Source organism: Patella vulgata, chromosome 8 (genome assembly GCF_932274485.2).
Source record: "Patella vulgata chromosome 8, xgPatVulg1.2, whole genome shotgun sequence".
NCBI lineage: Eukaryota > Metazoa > Mollusca > Gastropoda > Patellidae > Patella > Patella vulgata.
Window position 1 is genome coordinate 19,721,822 of NC_065886.2, and position 18,859 is coordinate 19,740,680.

The 18,859-nt window shown below is 33.3% G+C and overlaps 2 protein-coding genes and 1 long non-coding RNA gene across 5 annotated transcripts in view; 1 reads left to right on the forward strand and 2 right to left on the reverse strand.

Moving 5' to 3' along the window:
* Positions 1-1,254: 1,254 nt before the first annotated feature.
* Positions 1,255-16,085, forward strand: LOC126830757 (endonuclease V). Its single transcript, XM_050561157.2, has 8 exons — positions 1,255-1,667; positions 10,686-11,087; positions 11,541-11,733; positions 12,349-12,523; positions 13,077-13,189; positions 13,461-13,529; positions 13,893-14,021; positions 15,155-16,085. The coding sequence occupies exons 2-8, from the start codon at positions 10,699-10,701 to the stop codon at positions 15,200-15,202; spliced, it is 1,116 nt and encodes a 371-aa protein (XP_050417114.1). The 5' UTR covers positions 1,255-1,667; positions 10,686-10,698; the 3' UTR covers positions 15,203-16,085.
* Positions 6,783-9,372, reverse strand: LOC126830759 (uncharacterized). Its single transcript, XR_007683966.2, has 4 exons — positions 9,197-9,372; positions 8,667-8,759; positions 8,425-8,523; positions 6,783-7,766 (listed from the first exon to the last, which is right to left on the reverse strand). It is a non-coding gene; the product is annotated as an uncharacterized LOC126830759 (long non-coding RNA).
* LOC126830754 (sphingomyelin phosphodiesterase) overlaps positions 15,870-18,859 on the reverse strand; it is a 41,987-nt gene continuing 38,997 nt past the window's right edge. For all 3 annotated transcript variants that reach the window (XM_056102695.1, XM_050561154.1, XM_050561155.1), the window contains exon 14: positions 15,870-17,694. In XM_056102695.1, coding sequence (XP_055958670.1) covers positions 17,583-17,694 — 112 coding nt within the window. In that variant the 3' untranslated portion in view covers positions 15,870-17,582. The remainder of the gene's footprint in view (positions 17,695-18,859) is intronic.

Consider the following 18,859-nt stretch of genomic DNA (forward strand, 5'->3'; position numbering starts at 1 on the left):
TTAAGCTGCACTGTAAATCAGTAGGTCATCAATTCGGTAATGTCCCGTTAAGATATAATAAGATATAATACAAATACGCCGACCAAAGCAGATATCTTAGTGAAAATACCGAAAGAATGTACTTTTCTCAGTTTATCGAAAACATAAATAGCTAGTACTTGTTGTCATTTAAACGGAAAAGCAAACAAAGTAAAAACCCCACCTAAATAAAGGATTGGAAAAGCTGGTTAATCATAATAATCCGACAAATTGTTTCAATGACATTTAGTAAATGAACTGGATATACAGGTCACAATTCTATGGAATAAAATTGTGTATTATTGAGCGACGTTTCGACCGGGTGGTGGTGGTGTGTGTGTGTGTGTGTGGGGGGGGGGGGGCAAATGGTTAGCGCGTGCGCACTGTATCATAAGATCATTCTTTTACGTGTACGCCAATATGTACACGTGACCTCGGTTTTTCGTCGTATAAGAACGACTAGGCCTTGTTTGACCCTCCGCCCTGCATCATTTACACGGGTAAAGCACTCTGAAAAAAAACGATGTAGACTATTTTGTCGCCCAATACCGGGATCGAACACTTTACCCGCTCAGCCATCGTGACTTCCTGTAATCCAAAGATTTACATCAGACGATCAAAACCACATCTTCCCGGTTTCAATTTAGGTTGGCCTATACATCACAACGTATAGGTTTATCCGTTTAATGCGTTAAAACCATTTTTACCCAAGACTTAAAGGACAATATTGGTGCCAGTCATTATCACATATGTGATAGAGCTGGTTAAACACATTCCATATATAATTTTATGTCAGAGATCATTGCTACGATAGCTGAGTAATACAGTTTTTCTGAATCGGAAGTGACGAACGCCAAAGGAAAACACGAGTCGCCTCTCTATAAAACTGACTGATGTGACGAATGATAACGGATATACGGGCGAATTTCTGCTCACTAGTAATTCCTTTGAAGACCAAAGGTTGTTTCACCTTTATTTCAATGGGAATTGGTTTATTAAATTGGAAATGAAGGGAGTTTTAGGTCAGTAACTTTTTTTGTTGTCAAATATGGCTGGAACAAGACAGTTAAGACATCAGTAGTGGAATCAGTAAAGAGTGACACTTTAGCCCAGACCAATTATCCACAGGACTTTTGTTGACTGGGAGACGCTTTATGTAAACATGGTTAAATTTGACTCTTTATAAACTATTAATTATAATCTGCATTGAATGAATGATTGTGATTTGAACTAGCTCAGTAGCTGTGTGTGTATAGTTTATTTTACATTTTATCCATTCCATGATTCTAAAAGTTTGGAAATAGCCTAATTTAGTGATATCATAATAGCCTATTCTATAAAACTATAATGGACTAACCCCGGGGCCATGCTATGCCATATTGTGCAGTGTTGAACAGTTTTGAGAACAGACAAAGACAAATTATTGCCTTGTTAAGTGATAATGCGAAAGAGACTTATTAGTCGAGTCTTCACCCGGAAGTGGGGATTCCCTCACTGTAAACAAAAACAATGTCAAACTATTGCACCATAAATCCGGTATTTTCTATGATTGCACCATGCTTTTATGAACGAAAGAAGAAACGAGAATCTTTGACCAGAACATGATAGAAGGGCAACAATGTATCATAAAAGTATAGCAATTCACAACGGTAAGTTTTAGTAGTTAGTATTGTAAGTTTATAACTTTGGAAAGTAAACTTTTTTTGATCAGGACCAAGTGTTTCCGTTCTGAAAAAAATCAGAAAGAAATAGGCTACTCTGATGTTGAATAAAATGCTCTCGCGATTGTAGATTCTGTGGGGGAAATGAAGACCAGGGGAATTCCCCACAACCAATATCCTTTCGGAAGTCTTTGAGCGGATAAGTTCTCTGGTATCCCTGTCTGGGTAGATCTATAGCGTTGCCAAAGGGTTTTTAAATACACAAAATGTCTCTAATATGATTATTGCACTGCAAGCGTCAACTATTTAGATTCAATAATCTGAAAGAATTTTGAAAAAATATTGAAAATTAAAAAAGTTATGGCATTTTGAAGACGGCGAATTGGAGGCACCAAAATACGGCTTTTTTTTAAAAACGTAAAAAACCTGACCGAAGCTAATATCTCAGACACTATAATAGGTAGATCCACGAAACTTGCAGAATTGGAAGTTCAAGATGTACTGGATTGAATCAAATTATCGGGAGACTCTTCGGTTATATAGTGTGTATGCTACAGACTCTCAAACTTACGACCGAGACAATTTTCGTTCAAGGTCACAGCAAAAAAATGACGTGATAGTTAATAACAAACCATGTAGAAGTCCCAGGGCTTTGAAATATTTACCCAACCCGTTTTTTGATGTGATAGATACACAAATAATGTTTTCACATTGTTATCGTGTTTTTTTTATTAGGCATCAGCTACTCGAATTGCATTTTTTGACTATACCATGTCAAGGTCATACAGAAAGTGTAAGGTCACGGGTCAACTGTAGGTCTAGAGGCTATTAAAATATTCACAGTCTTTTCCTGGATACATACACATGCAAAACACACAGACAGCGTTCATTTTTTACCTGACAAAAATAGTTGTTTCAGGAATGGAAAATCACAAGTATTATGATCAATAAAAATATCTTTATTTCAATTAACAAAATCAATAAAACTTAAAATCAACAAAAATAAATAAATTACAGAATTTTTCTGGGTGAAAACTTCTGACCTAAATCTAAAAATAACAGAAAACAAAACTGTGTATCATGATCAACATCAATCATATGAAAACTACCAACTACAAAACCAAAAATATAAAACTTAAAAAAATTAACAATATATGATATAATCACAGGGATTACACATGACAAAATAATTTCTTTTTTGGCATGACTGGACGTCATCAAAGTCATATGCAAATACAAAAAGTTACATGTATAAGTAATCGATTGTTATGACATTATTAAAGAAAGAATCACCCCTTCTCTATAAATAACAAATATCTCTCGTTATAAAATTTAAAAAAAAAAGATGTACAACAATGAGTAAAAAATTGCATACAGTGATAAAAAATATCAATGCTAAAGGCACATGGCTAATAAATAGATATATTCTTAAATAGATATATTCTTAACAAACCTAATAAAACTTTTTGGCATACATGGCTGGACGTCATTGAAGTCATATACAAAAAAATATACATAATTGTATGTAATGATACATTATTAAACAAATATCTATGGTTATAAATTATTAAGAAAAAATAAATCAACAATATGCTAGCTTGCAACAATGAGTAACAATATCTTTTTTAATATCCCATAAACAGATAAATATATCAATGCTAAAACATACATTGTAAAATAAATAGCAGAAAACAAAAATGTATCATGATCAACATCAATCATATGAAAACTACCAACTACAAAACAAAACTAAAACTTTAAGAAATTAACAATATATGATATAATCACAGGGATTACACATGACAAAATAATTTCTTTTTTGGCATGACTGGACGTCATCAAAGTCATATGCAAATACAAAAAGTTACATGTATAAGTAATCGATTGTTATGACATTATTAAAGAAAGAATCACCCCTTCTCTATAAATAACAAATATCTCTCGTTATAAAATTTAAAAAAAAAAGATGTACAACAATGAGTAAAAAATTGCATACAGTGATAAAAAATATCAATGCTAAAGGCACATGGCTAATAAATAGATATATTCTTAAATAGATATATTCTTAACAAACCTAATAAAACTTTTTGGCATACATGGCTGGACGTCATTGAAGTCATATACAAAAAAATATACATAATTGTATGTAATGATACATTATTAAACAAATATCTATGGTTATAAATTATTAAGAAAAAATAAATCAACAATATGCTAGCTTGCAACAATGAGTAACAATATCTTTTTTAATATCCCATAAACAGATAAATATATCAATGCTAAAACATACATTGTAAAATAAATAGCAGAAAACAAAAATGTATCATGATCAACATCAATCATATGAAAACTACCAACTACAAAACAAAACTAAAACTTTAAGAAATTAACAATATATGATATAATCACAGGGATCACACATGACAAAATAATTTACCAACTACAAATCAAAACTTTAAAAAATCACAGGGATTACACATGACAAAATAATTTCTTTTTTGGCATGGCTGGACGTCATCAAAGTCATATGCAAATACAAAAAAATATAGGTATATAATATAATAAATCATTGTTAAACAAACAAAGAATCACCCGTTCTCTTCTAAAAATAATAAATATCTCTGATTATAACATTATAAAAAATCACATACAATGATAAAAAATATCAATCTTAATGCAAGAATAGTAAAATTACATGTAGTAACTCAAATGCCTTCTGAAAATACAAAAAGTATTATACTTTAAAATGTTTAAGCATTTTCCTGAGAAACTGACAGTTTTAAGTCCCCCCTCTTATAATCCTCATGCAAATTGTATGAGTAAATAGCATCATCATTATCAAATTTAACATTGTACCATTGAGGGAAGCCTGGAACAACATTGATCACATAACCGGGATATTCTTGTCCATCTGCAAATTTGTGTAAAATCCTTTTATCTACTAATAAAGGCACATCATAGGCAGAAACTTCTGACTTAGAACCGGCATCCAAGGCAGTTTTAACTAATTCACATAAATTGTCTCTTAGTTCTTTTACTGATAATTTACGATATTTGCCACCTGGTTCTTTCTTTGATAAATTGAAAATTTGTTTGTCGGAATGCTTCTGATGGAGTACTGATTTACGAAACTTTAATTGAGTCTGAAGAGCACATCTTAATTCTTTATCATTACCACTTAACTTGTCCATTCCTTCTTTAATCTGATCCACTGTCTGCCATAAACCATAATAACACACATCATTTGTCATACACTCTGCTCGCTGAATCCTACTCGCTTCCAACCTCTCCATCTCTTGTTTTTTTAGCTTTTGTAACCTGAAACGCTCATCACTTATGGATTTTGTTCTTGAAATGAATTCTTTCCTTATTTCTCTTCCTTCTTTTCTGGATTCATCTAGAAGCCTGTTTTTTTCATCCTCGCTAAGTTCTCTCAACCATGTAGATGTTTTGTTGAAACTGAACATAATGTATGCTTCATTTGCAAGTAAGGATGCATTAGGTCTGTAGGATATTAGATGGTCTAACTGTCCAAATACGAATTCAGGAAGTTTATTATGCTTTTTTGCTGAGGAAACTTCTTCCAGTAAAGATTCATCTGGATTCCAAAATTTGCCTCCTGGCAAGTGTTCTGGCACCATTCTAAGTAACAGTTCTTTTATGGCTGTAAATAATGACTGCAATAGTGGGCCTAAGATTACATCAACTTCTTCATTGGGTATTAACAAGCATCTTGAGATTTTATCATTATCATCAATACTGGTATTTTCAAACGGGGTACATTCACCATTCATAAATTTCAAAGTAAAATCAATATCACTACTCGCTTTATCCAAAAATGTCACTAGGGCATAGTACTGTTCATTCATATCTAAAATGTGTCCAGGTGCTTCGATAATTCTCCAAAGTGGGGCTGTTACAAATTTAGATATCAGTCCGAGTGCTTTGCATCCAGATAAGTAGAGCTTTTCCTGAATGTCCAAATGTACTGCTTTAAGTAAGGTGTTTGTAAAACCATGCTCTTTGTCAAGAAATATAAAAATATCTTCCTTGTGGTAATAGACGGCTTGACCCATCATGAATATCATATTGAATCTGTTATGTTTGAATCTTAAAATTTGGTTTTTCTCTTTCTTTTGACTTAAATATGTAGTAAAAGGCAAATACACTCCATTTTTTTCATCTTCTCCTCTTGCAAACGATTTACTACAAGAGCGGAGTAGTCTTAATGTGCCACTCTCTGCCTTATGGAATCGCTTCAGTTCAGGCTTGACAGAAGATCCTATTTCCTTGCCATCTAAGAAGCCAGTTTCATATTTCTTCATTCCAGCCTCACATACATCAGCCATCCCACAAAGAAGATGCAATCCGCAGAAGAAATTGTTAATTTTCCCACAGTGAGATTTTTCCTCGACTGAAAGTTCATTATAATTATCTATAACCTTTGGCAAGACCTCTTCTTTGTAGCTCTCTAGCAAGGTATTGAATGCTTTTTCTGTGCTGGCTCTATCAGACATGGTATTTGCTATATTGCATAATAATTCATACCCAACACTAAAGTTTTTTGCCTCGGATAGCTCCTTACAATGAGTTGAGATGTCAAATAGGATTTCTTTTAACACATCCAATGTACATTGTGCACTTTTGTTTACCATTTCTCTAAGGCCCAAAAGATAAGAATTCTGACTCTTATCGGTTAAAATGTAGGTTTGATAAGTATGTCCATGCTTCCTTGTTTCATCAGTGTAAAGGGTGGTATCTTTTTCTTTCGCTATAGTTTGTGATACTTGCTTTTGTGACATTGACACTTTTCTATCCACAATATTGTCAACAGTCTGGCGGGATGGAAGACGGTTCACTCGTTTTCCCAAAGTGTAGCCACTTCCTGTATAACAGGCCCAACATTTTTTGTTGCGATCTTTAAGTTAGTAAGATTCATCACACATTCAATTAATCTATTTGAATAAATATTTATTGAAGGATCACAAACAATAATTTCATCAGTATCGTTTATCAATCCTTGCAAATACTCTACACTTTTTTCTAATTCCTTGTTTTGCTGTTGTAGAATGATATATTCTTCCTCCAAAACTTTATGTTCACGAGATCTTTCTTTAAGCACTACATTAACACCATCGATATGTTTTTTCAGGGTTTTAACATAATTATTTAACTGTCTAAAGCTAAAAATGTCTTGACTGTGCTTTTGCCTTTTCTTTTCGAGAATCTCAGTCTTTTGTTTCAATGACTCCTCTGATTTCTTTAACTTCTGTTGAGTTGATTCAGTAATTTTTTCTAGTTTTCGAGTCTTTGCAGCTACTTTCTTCTCTAAGGAGTCCTCCCTACGTGTAACTTTTCTTTTAAGCATTCTGTTTGCTTCTTTTATGTTTCGCAGTTCCTCTATCTTACTCTCTGAAACATCTTTTGACTGTTTTAACTCTGTCGTTGATTCTGTAGTGCTTAATGTTGGAACAGAAGACGGAAAATGAAATATTTGATTCCTATATGAATCTCGAACTTCAGCTCGCTTTTTCTTATCTGCGTCAATCATCCTGTAAACCTTAGATCTACACCCAGTAATATTGGCGTCTTTAACATCACAAATTTCACACATTATATGAATCACATCCATAGTTTTTGCATTCACAGACCTACCATGTTCAAAAAGCTCCAAGACTGCCCCATTAGTCAAATTTCTAATCTTGGGCTTACTGTCAGAAAATGCAGCCTGGACAGTAAATCCAAGATTGACACAAAAAGACATGAGGATTATAATTGGGGGATTTGATTACATGATCATATTAGTAATTAAAAATTAAAATACAAGTTTTGGGAATAAAGCATAAATGGTCCAGATATAACAGTTTGTGTTCCTACATTTAAATTATCATCTCGTTTGACTTGGATATCATCACTCATAATCATGTTTTTAGTGTTAGCAAATATTTCACCGACGATTATAGTTTGACATTCTTTTGTGTTCTGGTCACGTTTTGGTTTCTTTACTTTTTTCCGTAATATTTTCGGGCTTGAATCAAATTCTGATGTTGATGCAGAAAAGGTTAACTGTGTGTCCAATCTTGCAACCTGAAAGATAAATAAATAATATATTTTGTTGTCTGATAAGTATATCATGCTAAACTGAAACACACAACTATCATTCAGGGTGCTCTTGGCAAGACAGGCAGTGCCCAATTAACCTTGTGGGGGCCCGGGACATACCAACTGTGCGGGGGCCCCAATGTTGTTTGTTCAAAATGTTCGTATTGACCGCGGATCGTACTAGTATGTACTCCGCCCCCTTGAGTGCCAGGGGTGTTTTCCTCCAGGAATTCTTTTTTAAAATTAGGATTAATTTCAGTGCATCTAAGACAATTTAGTCAGCGATTTCATTGATGTTTAGAATTCTTTGACAATTTGAGTATTTAAAACAGACTCTTTCTCTTATGATGTTTTCATTTACTTTATTTTAGTGAAATCCGGGATAAAATATTAGTATGACCCAGAATTGTGGGGGGCCCCTAAATGTGGGGGGCCGGGACATTTGTCCCACATTGCCCCCCCTAGATCCGGCACTGGAGACAGGATAGGCGTATACTGTACATTACTGTGGTACAAGTGGACTATTAGTATGAACTGAATACTATTTGTACCGATTTAACTGGCAAGATTGCTCAATGCACATATTTTTGTAGTCTGGCTAACATTCTATATTTGACCATCATAATTATTTAGATAAATGTACCTTTTCTGGAATTTTTAAACTTTGGTCATCAGAATCTGTATTCTCAGAACTAAAGCGTGGAGTGAAAAGTGGCATGAATCTTGGAGCTTGCGTCTGTGCCTGGAAAATAAAATTGATTTTGTACAGAGCAATATAATCACTGGCCTCTTCCGATTATGTTTTTTAAAGTTATAATAAAAGAGTGCTGCATCAAATAAACATAGTATAATAATTGTCCTAAAGTACAGATTGAAATGCCTTACTTGAGATTCACTTTCTCCAATTTCTTTTTCACTCTCCTCAGAATCTGTTATGAATAATGGTTGTGAATACTCTTCTTCCATAGTAAATATAAGCTTTAAAATAAATGAGATACACATTTTCATTTTGCCTATGCAAAGTCAGTCTTATTTCAATATTTGGGGATATATTTTTCTCAAAAGTCCATTTTTTTTACAAGTAATGTTATTAAATTTGCAAAAACATCTAAATAGTTCACACTTAAGTTTGCAAAAGTTAGGATAAAAAAAAAAAATCGTTCATTGTGGTCTGATCCCATACACGCACCTACCAAGAGTTGTCTTTCCCTGATTCTTTCCCGGTTCTACTTTCCGTCTTATTGCCAATTCCTACGGGGGATTTTGGCAAAACAAAAGCTCAAACTATACAAAATATATACCAGGCTATCCAAAAATGTCGATATCTCGAGCGGAATGCTCTTTTTTTCAAAGTTTCTATTACATTTAAAAATTAAAAACAAGAAAAATAAGCGAAAATTCGATCAAAATCTTACCTGCTATGGCAGTCCGCTAACTTTAGCTCACCAGGTTCCGGAAAAGTGCCACGTGACCACGTTTTGACTTCCTGAATATTCATGAGACCCCGTAGTAGAAACGGTACATTTTTCGGTCAGGTTTTTTAGCACACCAATAATAGGACAGCCAGCGCCTCTAGCGGCGTTTGGCATCGCTAATCTAATTGAGATGGAAACAGGTCTAGCACTAACCCTAACCCCAACCCACAATCTTGTCAACAAGCATGTGCCCTAATCTAATTTACATCTCTGCGACCGTGTCAAAATCTGCAGGTGGCATTAATAATTAGATCTAGCCCATTCCTGTCCGTCTTTATGTTATGAGCTGCAAGTTCATGGCAGAACAGTCCAGTTGAATTTAAAAAATACCAATATACCAAAAGACCTGTTGAGATAAAATAGGAAGCAGGATGACTCCAGGTAGAAAACTAGCCACATTGGTTCTTTGAATGTTTCAAACTAAATTTAACAGTGTTAACCCCTCCCCTTTAATGGAGCAGATATATTCCAGTGGCAGTGAATAAGTGTTTTTCAAAGGTCTAGAAATAGACATTAAGTAGCTTATACTTATTGGTGCTGCACAAAGGCATTAGACTCACACAACTTAATAATTCAGATTACAGTGTGAATTTCTACCCCATCCTCTATAAATAAGGTATGACTGGCAAAGTGCCTGCAGCACCGTTATTTGAAATAATGGTACACCACCATCAAAGATGATATCACATGTGAAAGTCTCATGGAAACCTCGAATCCCCGGTTGTACGTGACAAGGAGTAGGGTCGCCTGTCCAACTTCGTAGGTTTTCTCCAGGTCCTCCGGTTTCCTCCCACTGATAAAGACCCCTACGCACAAGTGAATTATGGAAATAAAATTGAACCATATGTTAGTCCCGAAATGACCTGGTTTGTGTCGAGTGGACATTTCTCTCTCTCTCTCTCTCTCTCTCACGGAAACCTTTAACCAAGTCATTTAAACTTTCCCTCTATATGACAGGCCTGTCTATACATGTACCATTGGTAAAGTTACTGTTGAGCAATTCTAGCACTCATTTCCGATATATTACAACGAAATAGAGGCTTGTAATTTTGGTTTCCCACTGGCGAATGGTCATACATTTATATCCCACAATGTCAGGCCATATAAACTTGCCCAAGTTATGATGTTATGATTATCAAGTCACTCTTACAATAGAATAATGAGCTTCGGTACATAACCCTGTTAAGCAAATCTTACGCTCAATTCCGAATGACACAGTATTTTGATTTGAAATTTCAAACTCGGCTATATCTTAAGATTTATTTGTTGGGTTTGCCAGGTGTCGACTAGGATGACCCTTAGAAGATTTAAAACAAACACACTAACTTTACAGAAGCCAAAAATAATCATATCAATGGATAGTCTGGGCCTCTTGGCATGTAGAGTAATGTATTTATTAGATTTTATAATATTGTTTTTTTTCCCCCAGATATCAGCTGACCATGGATTTTTGTAATAGATGTGGGTATATGCTGAAGATAGATGGACATTTTAAAGAGGGAATCTGTTCAATTTGTTCAAGTCTAGAATTACAATACAATTCACATTTACCATCAGAGTTTTGTATTGATTGTGGCTATCTTACACAAAACACTAATTCATTTCGTTGTCAAGCTTGTGATGAAAGTAATAGAAAAACAGATTCTAGAGTTGTTAATGGTACTGTAAGCTGTAAATGTGAGTTTTGTCAAGGAGACAGTTTTCATGAAATAGTCATTGATATCAGGTCTTTCTGTTTGACAAACTCACATAATTCAAATGTAGAAACACCAAAATGGACAAGTGATAAAGAAAGTGCAGTCAGTGAAGCAATAAGAGAAAGTTGGAAAAGGTAATTGTACAAATTCAATCTAGCTGTCATTGTTTTAGTGTTTATTTGCCTTGCACTACCTACAGATCTAACTGCTTCGTTAACAGATCTTTGTTCCGTTTTTATGACTTTATTAGCTTAACGACAAAAGACATCTCTGGTCAGATCATAATGTTGTATCAAACTACTTCAAGAGGTTGTCAGACACAGCTGGAGTGTAAATACATGTAGAAACCTCACACAGTAGAAAAAAGAAATGAAAGTATGGTGGTCCATATTTAGATTTGGGCCCAATATCCATTTTATACAGTCCACACCATTGGTGTATATGTAAAACACCTTGACAGTTGGAATTCCAAATACGAGTCGATTGTATATTTGAGTGAAAGTCTCACTGAGAGTGATGAGACATGATGTAATTTAATTTGACGAGACTGTGGAGCATTAATTCCATTCTATGATCTTTTTTTCTAGAGAGCAGAATATTTTAAAGGCTAAAATGATTCTAGAAGATAGTAAAGAAGTCAGTAAATTAAAACGAGCTATCGAGAAAAATCAGTATGGTAATGAAAAATACTATCTAGGTGGAATGGATATATCTTTCATTAAAGGGGATGACGTCAATGCATGTGCTGCCTTGGTTATACTCAGCTTTCCAAGTTTAGAGGTATGGTACATGTATAAATAATGTCAGTTTAAATGATTGTTGTATGACGTTCAACAGTGATATGATTTTAGTGAATGGAATTATTTTTATCTAGTAACCCAGGTATGCAGGTAGCACCATTAGTTACAGGTTTTCACTATTTTTGTTATGTTTGGCAGTGTTGCCCCCCTTTGGCATGATGACTTTTTTTACACTTGGGTCTAGATTTTAGAAAAAAAAATCATTCTGGATTTGCATTTTCTACCAGGCTTTGATGATGCATGATTTTAGAGGCGAAAGATTGGTTACTGTGATATTTTTACTACTGTTACTGCCATTTTGTGTAACAGTACATGTTCACCATATGTACGCATTGAAGCAAAACATAGTTATGTGTTGCTCTATATGTGGTACGAAACATTAATATCAATAAAAAATTTGTGAAAAGTTAGAGCCCAGGGGAACGGTAAAGAATTGACATCAATGGAAATCCTTTTGTGGTACAATTCCTTCATAGCCATAATTGAATTACCTCCCTTGAACTACATGTGCAGACTCAAGAAATATTAAAAACTGAAAAAAAGGTACTATGTGCCAAACAAAGCTTCAGCCATGTTTTTCTTTTGTGTGATTCAGGTGGTATATGAAGATTATGAAATGATAGAACTAACAGCACCATACATTCCTGGTTTTCTTGCCTTTCGTGAAGCCAGTTTTCTGGTTGATCGATATCACAAACTCATATCTACACATCCACACCTCAAACCTACTGTGATATTTCTGGATGGAAATGGTTTGCTTCATCCTAGAGGTAAATTGCTACTAACTGTATTCTCGATTTTTAAACTACTAAAAACTACTAAATTCAAGTGAATCATTTATCAAATAATAAAAAAATTAAAGTGCTTCATGACCGTATTTGTAGGCCTGTAAAAAAGGTATAGTTCTATAGATGATGGGTCAAAGACCTGCTTAGAAAATAATGCTGGAATAAAGAGACAAACTTTTATAAACCCACCAAGCTAAAACAGATTAGGTTAAAATCGATTGCCAAAATTAAATATTGACAATTTTGAATGAAGATTCACTGTATTTTTTAGCCTTAAATCTTCCAATAATTCTGGTTTTGGTATTAATATGAATACCATTGGCTTTGGTTAGTTCTGTCCTGTTTTGGTTAATACATTGGACCAAACAATATAGGGTTTGTTCAAAATGCTTGTTTCAGACATTCAGTGTACAGAACTAACACCCCTGAAGATTATAAATCCTATTAAAACATGTAATATTTACCTAGTCCAATTAAAACTACAAATGTATTATTAATTTTGATGTTGTAATTTTGTATATTTTGTTTTCTTTAGAATTTGGAGTAGCTTGTCATGTTGGTGTATTATTAAATACACCATGTTTAGGTGTAGCTAAGAACCTGATTCATCTTGATGCTATGGATAGTGATGCAAACTTCAAGACTGAAGTAAGTTGAAATTTAGATTGCTATTTTTATAGGGTTCTTACATGTGACCAAATAAACAATCACTGAAAATTTGAAAACATCCATCAAGATATCTTTTTATAAACAGGCAGTAGTAGAATTTTAATTTTTTTTTTAAAAATTCTACTTAACATATATGACATATAAGTTGTTTCTGAAAATTAAAAATTATAATCTTGCTATTTTGTCTGAGTATCAATTTGAAATCACAGATCAAACTCGACAGTATCTGTTATATTTGTTTCTTTTTTAGAAATTAAAACTAAAGAAAGGAGGAGATGTGATGCCATTAATAGACAATAAAAATGACACACTGGGCATGGTATGTATGAGCTTCCTTGCAAAAAAATGCAGAGCAAAGTAGGAAAAACAGCTATTTTTAATAAATAATAGGAATGGGTACAGGCAAGCTTGTGCTGTATCATGAGATGTATAGACTGGAGGCCAGTATCAGCTTGTTCTATGGCTAATCCAAAAAAAACATCCAATAACCCTGATTACACTCTTTATTTTAACCTAAAGCAAGGAAATTTAGGTCATTTAATGCTCCATATATTTTATAGGTGGTTGGTCAAAATGCAATAACATTTGGTCGGAATTGGTCATGTAAAATAAAGATGTTGCAAGATTCATTTTTTACAAAAAGCTGTTCACAAATTTAAAAACTTTTTTTTTTAATTTGCAGGCATTACGTAGTTTGGATAGTACAACGAATCCTATCTATATATCTAGTGGTCATCTGGTCAGTTTAGATACAGCTGTAATACTAGTTAAAGCTTGTTGTAAATATAGGATACCAGAACCAGTTAGACGGGTAAGTTATATTCATATAACCATTGTCCAATATACTCTATCTTGTTCATCCGGTTTCCTCCCACTGCTAAAGACCCCTACGCGCAAGCGAATTATTGAAATAAAATTAAACCATGTTAGTCCCGAAATGACCTAGTTTGTGTCGAGTGGACGTTAAACCCCATTTCTCTCTCTCTCTATCTTGTTCACGTGCCCTCACTCACTTCCTTCAGTAACGAGGCATTATTGTTAAACGTGAGAGTGATATCTTGTTCCAAAAGCCAACTTGGAACGATTGCAAAACAAAATGTCTGTTCAGTCTGCATGAATACTGGTTAAATAGTTGAACAATCTTAAAACCATAAAGCTGATTGGTAATGGAACAGTCAACATTGATTCGATCACCATTGACACTCTGTACAAAAGTAATTATCACCATAGAACTAATTCTATTTTCTTTATGTCTATCCAATTGAGATGAAACTTAAACATATATATTGGGGATACAATGATCTTGGATGAGTTTGATTTTGGTGCGCATCAGACCACAACGTCTTGGATTATTGTCCCTACCTTTTATGCAAAATGTGAAAGATGTACAAAGTTTGTTGACCCTCTGTAGCCCACGATGTTTGTCCAATTTAGATGAAACTTAAAATATAATGTTGAGGACCATAAGATCTCTGATAGGACCTTTCGTTCTAGAGTTCTGCCCCCTTTCTCTGAACACTAGTTGAACGTAATAGAATCAATAGTTTTTAACAGATTTATTTTCAAGTTTGGGGTTAAGCATTGAGTTCATGACAGGACAAACCCTGGAGTTGATCCCATTTGCTAAAAACTTTATGAATGCGACAACAGATTTATGAGAGAACGAACCCTATCATATGAAGCATTCCACCCTCTTCTGAAAACCTTGTTCAAGTGATGGAGGATACAGTTTTAAACCGATTTTTTCAGGATTGATTGCGACAATGAGAGAATGAGACCCCCCATCCATCTATTGCAAAATGTGGGTGTTTCTTGCATGTTAAAATTATTTTAACATGATTGATATAATTGTCTTTTATTTCCAGGGAAACTATGATTTTACCCCAAAATGACATAGCATTATGGAGGAGAACCCCTCATTTATTTGTTTTTATTTAATTGCAGGCTGATTTGAACTCAAGAGAATTTCTTAGACAAAAGCAAGCTACTTGAGGAGTAATGAGCAGAGTCCGACTTTTAATTACATTTCACTATATAGTATCTGTCATCGCAATCGATTTGTTGCATAGTTCCAATATATCTCACAAAATGTTGAGAAGAACATCCTTTGTTGAATGTGTTATTGAGTAATGAATTTGCTCAAATGTTTTTTATTCCTCGGAAATCTCTAACAATTTTAACAGGGCTCGCACCAAAATTACATAAGGTTCCAAAAAACATTTTTAATAGTGTTAACCCAACACATTCTCATTAAAACTACATAAGAGCCCATAATGTTCCATAAAACATATTTAATGTGTTACCCAACACATTCTCATTGTAACCAGGCCAACAAACATTTTTTTTATCTTGCTCGACTCACACCAGAAATTAATGTTTAAGGGCACTGATTGCACCGCACCAGAATTTTAATTGCTTCTTTGCCCCTTGTCAGCTAAAAGACAGAGGTAATCGGGGTACAAATTTTTTCGGGTTCCCCTTTATGTCCCCATTTAGGCAAGGAATAATCCCACTATGTCTTAGGAATTCCATAGAGAATTTTGTCTGGTATACACCATTGCAAGCTTTAGTAGTTAACCCTGAAAGATAAATTTATATTGGAAACTTGATATGGTAATAACTCATGAACAATGTGGCCATACTAAAACAAGTCAAGCAATTAAGTTGATTTTTTTAATTCTGATTTAAACATTAATGACAGCACTTATACAAAAATATATATTTTTCTAACACTAGAAAAGCAATTTATCAATCTATCTTAATAATTGTTATATATTAATTTATTTCTGTGATATTTATTAATATTTTTGTACACAATTATATTTATTAATGTATTCTAATTTTTTCCCTTCTGAAATAAATTTTTTATGTTTCAGTCGAGTTATTTAATTATATTAAGAATCTAGGGGAATGACCAACATGAGCACAAACTGATTATTTTTCCCCACTATCTTGGAGAGAGGCAATAAAATCAACCTTGACTAATATAGCATGGTAGCTTAAAGATACATTATTCAAGAGCTAAATTTGCCTATTGCCGGACTTTCTTTAGGCCTTAAATGTTATATAAATTATTAATTGGACATTTATTAACATGACAAGACCATAATCAACTCTTGCATCAGATTCTTGAGGTTTTAAGTAGATTATATTGGTTCGGCCATTTAATGATTTAATTTAAAATTGGAGAAGCGAGCCAAAACTCAAATATACCAGTACTGTGGTTATAATAATGCACACATCTTGTCAAAACTACAAACAGTGATTACTTGGCTCCGAATAAAGTAAATTGAATGAAATTTTCAATATATTCATATTACATTATCTATTTTTGAACTATTATAGCAAGAAAATCTTATATAATGTATCTTTAATGAAATGAAAGATTTTTTATCAATAATCACACAGATTTCATGAATAATCACATATCAAAAATATGAATAATCACATCATATAATTCCTGACACCTATAATTCATATGACATATTTCAAGAGTGTCAAATAAAAAAATCAACCAATAATAGAAATATGTTTATATCACTGAGCACCACCTCCTATAAATATTACATTAACATTTTTTTTTTAAAAAAAACCAACAAATTCTCCAAAACACTACAAACTTAAACATTAAATTACATACCGGTATGTATAAATAAATTACTTATAAACAACAATTACTGATAACAATTATCACAAACATAATCAGTAATATATAATTCTCATAAAGTTTCTATTACACGGGCAAGAACGTGTGGCTTTCACCAGTTGATTATTCTATACACTGTTTTGACAACAGGGGCAATAACTATGCCACCCATTTATGAACACTGGGTTTTCCCTTAAAAACCTCAAAAAGTCAGCCTGTAGAATGTTATATTATAATACTTGTTAACAAAAATAGAGGAATGACGATACTATATTATCACATGAAATGTGGGCACAGTAAGAAAGAAAGAAATGAGTATTTATAATGAGCATTATTAAAGAAATTGCAATTCATTGTGTGAATAAGAATAAGTTTTGGATTGATCCGAATTCTACGGTTGTGGATTGACAATGCTGAGATTTGTCATCCAGTCTGCTTTACTCAGCTATATGCACGAATGATTAAATATAGTTTTACTGTTAAATGCAGCATTAAGTAGCTACTAATGCTATATTATCCTGCCGCAGAAAATAACAAAATATCTTTTTTACCAAGGTTGTGTTCACACAGAAGCCATTTTATATATATTTTTTTTTTACATACATACCCTGCAAGGCATTTTATATATTTATATGTACTCTCACACACACTGCATAGTGTGTATGTTTTAAAATAAAAATTACATATAATTTTGGAAGGCAATTCTTTTAAAGAATAATTCTCTTATTAATAAATACAGAAGTTTTTATCACGGGAACGTGCACTTCGTAGAGAACATAAAACTCTTTTACGACAAGTTTCATCACAGCTGCCATCAGTTCTAAGTTTATAATAATATCTGAAATAACAAGTTTTTAACATGTATTTTCAGTCATATATAAGTCATGCTCATGAGAATAACTCGCAAAAACTAAGCATGCCACAGTCAATAACTCATTAACAATTCATGACGTACCTCATTAACAATTCAACAATTCATGACGTGCCACAGTCAATAACTCATTAACAATTCAACAATTCATGACATGCCACAGTCATTAACAATTTATAAAGTTGAGGGTTATTATCTGGTTATTAGTGACAAAATTGGTGACTTTAATAGTCAATTGCATTGATATGATGCTGACAAATCGTGACTACTCTTTCACAGAATAAACTGTATCCAACAGAAATCTGATGTACATGAGGAGGGTGGTGGATGCGTGAGCTTAGTTTGAACATTTGGATGTTAACATGACTAATTAATCATAAAAATGAAATATGTCTCCTCACATCAACCAAAACAAGCCAACAGTGAGGCTGATGTCCCCCGCCGAAATAGGAAAATAATTAGAGGACACATATAAATTTATCACAAATTATCTTTTACAAAGTATTGAACAATCAAACAGTATATCTTTACTTATAGTCTAAGCATACAATGTTTTTGATGGAATAATTATAGCATATTAAGGGGAAAACATGCTCTATGCCTACAGATCTAGAGTTTGGTTGTATCAACGGGTCTATTTTCCATCTTGCTGCAAGTTGTGCAAAGTTCACTGTTTTCTTTCTGTCATTAAATGTCAATTCATTATTGCATACTACATATTTAATTAATTTATAATAGTTTCTTTTTCAATTTGTTTTTTCCATTTATTTGTTTATTTACCTTGCCTATATTCATTGTATTGGATTGTATTGGAATTGCTCAATTGATGCTTTTATCAATACCTGGTTATAATATTATGATATGTAATGTGGCAAGTTGAGTCGGGACATGTAGGCTATAATGTAACCTAAATGTATACATAAGTGGATTTCGTTTCATTTTTTTCGAAAATATTGTACAGATAAAAGAGGAGGAATTACAGGGGTAATACATTGGAAAGCTTCTTCAAGAACTAAAGCATAAACTATATAAACGAGCTTATAAAAAGGAAAAGTTTGTATAAAGACGTTTCGTTTGCACAACTGGGTGATGATAAATCACGTTTTGTCTTTCTAGCAGACGACACCGTTTT

Bases quoted from the DNA above. Each gene is read 5' to 3' on its own strand.
- LOC126830757 (XM_050561157.2), top strand. From the start codon at position 10,699: ATGGATTTTTGTAATAGATGTGGGTATATGCTGAAGATAGATGGACAT. The intron at 11,734-12,348 runs GTATGGTACATG...TGTGTGATTCAG, and splicing joins TCAGCTTTCCAAGTTTAGAG to GTGGTATATGAAGATTATGA. The intron at 14,022-15,154 runs GTAAGTTATATT...ATTTAATTGCAG, and splicing joins TACCAGAACCAGTTAGACGG to GCTGATTTGAACTCAAGAGA.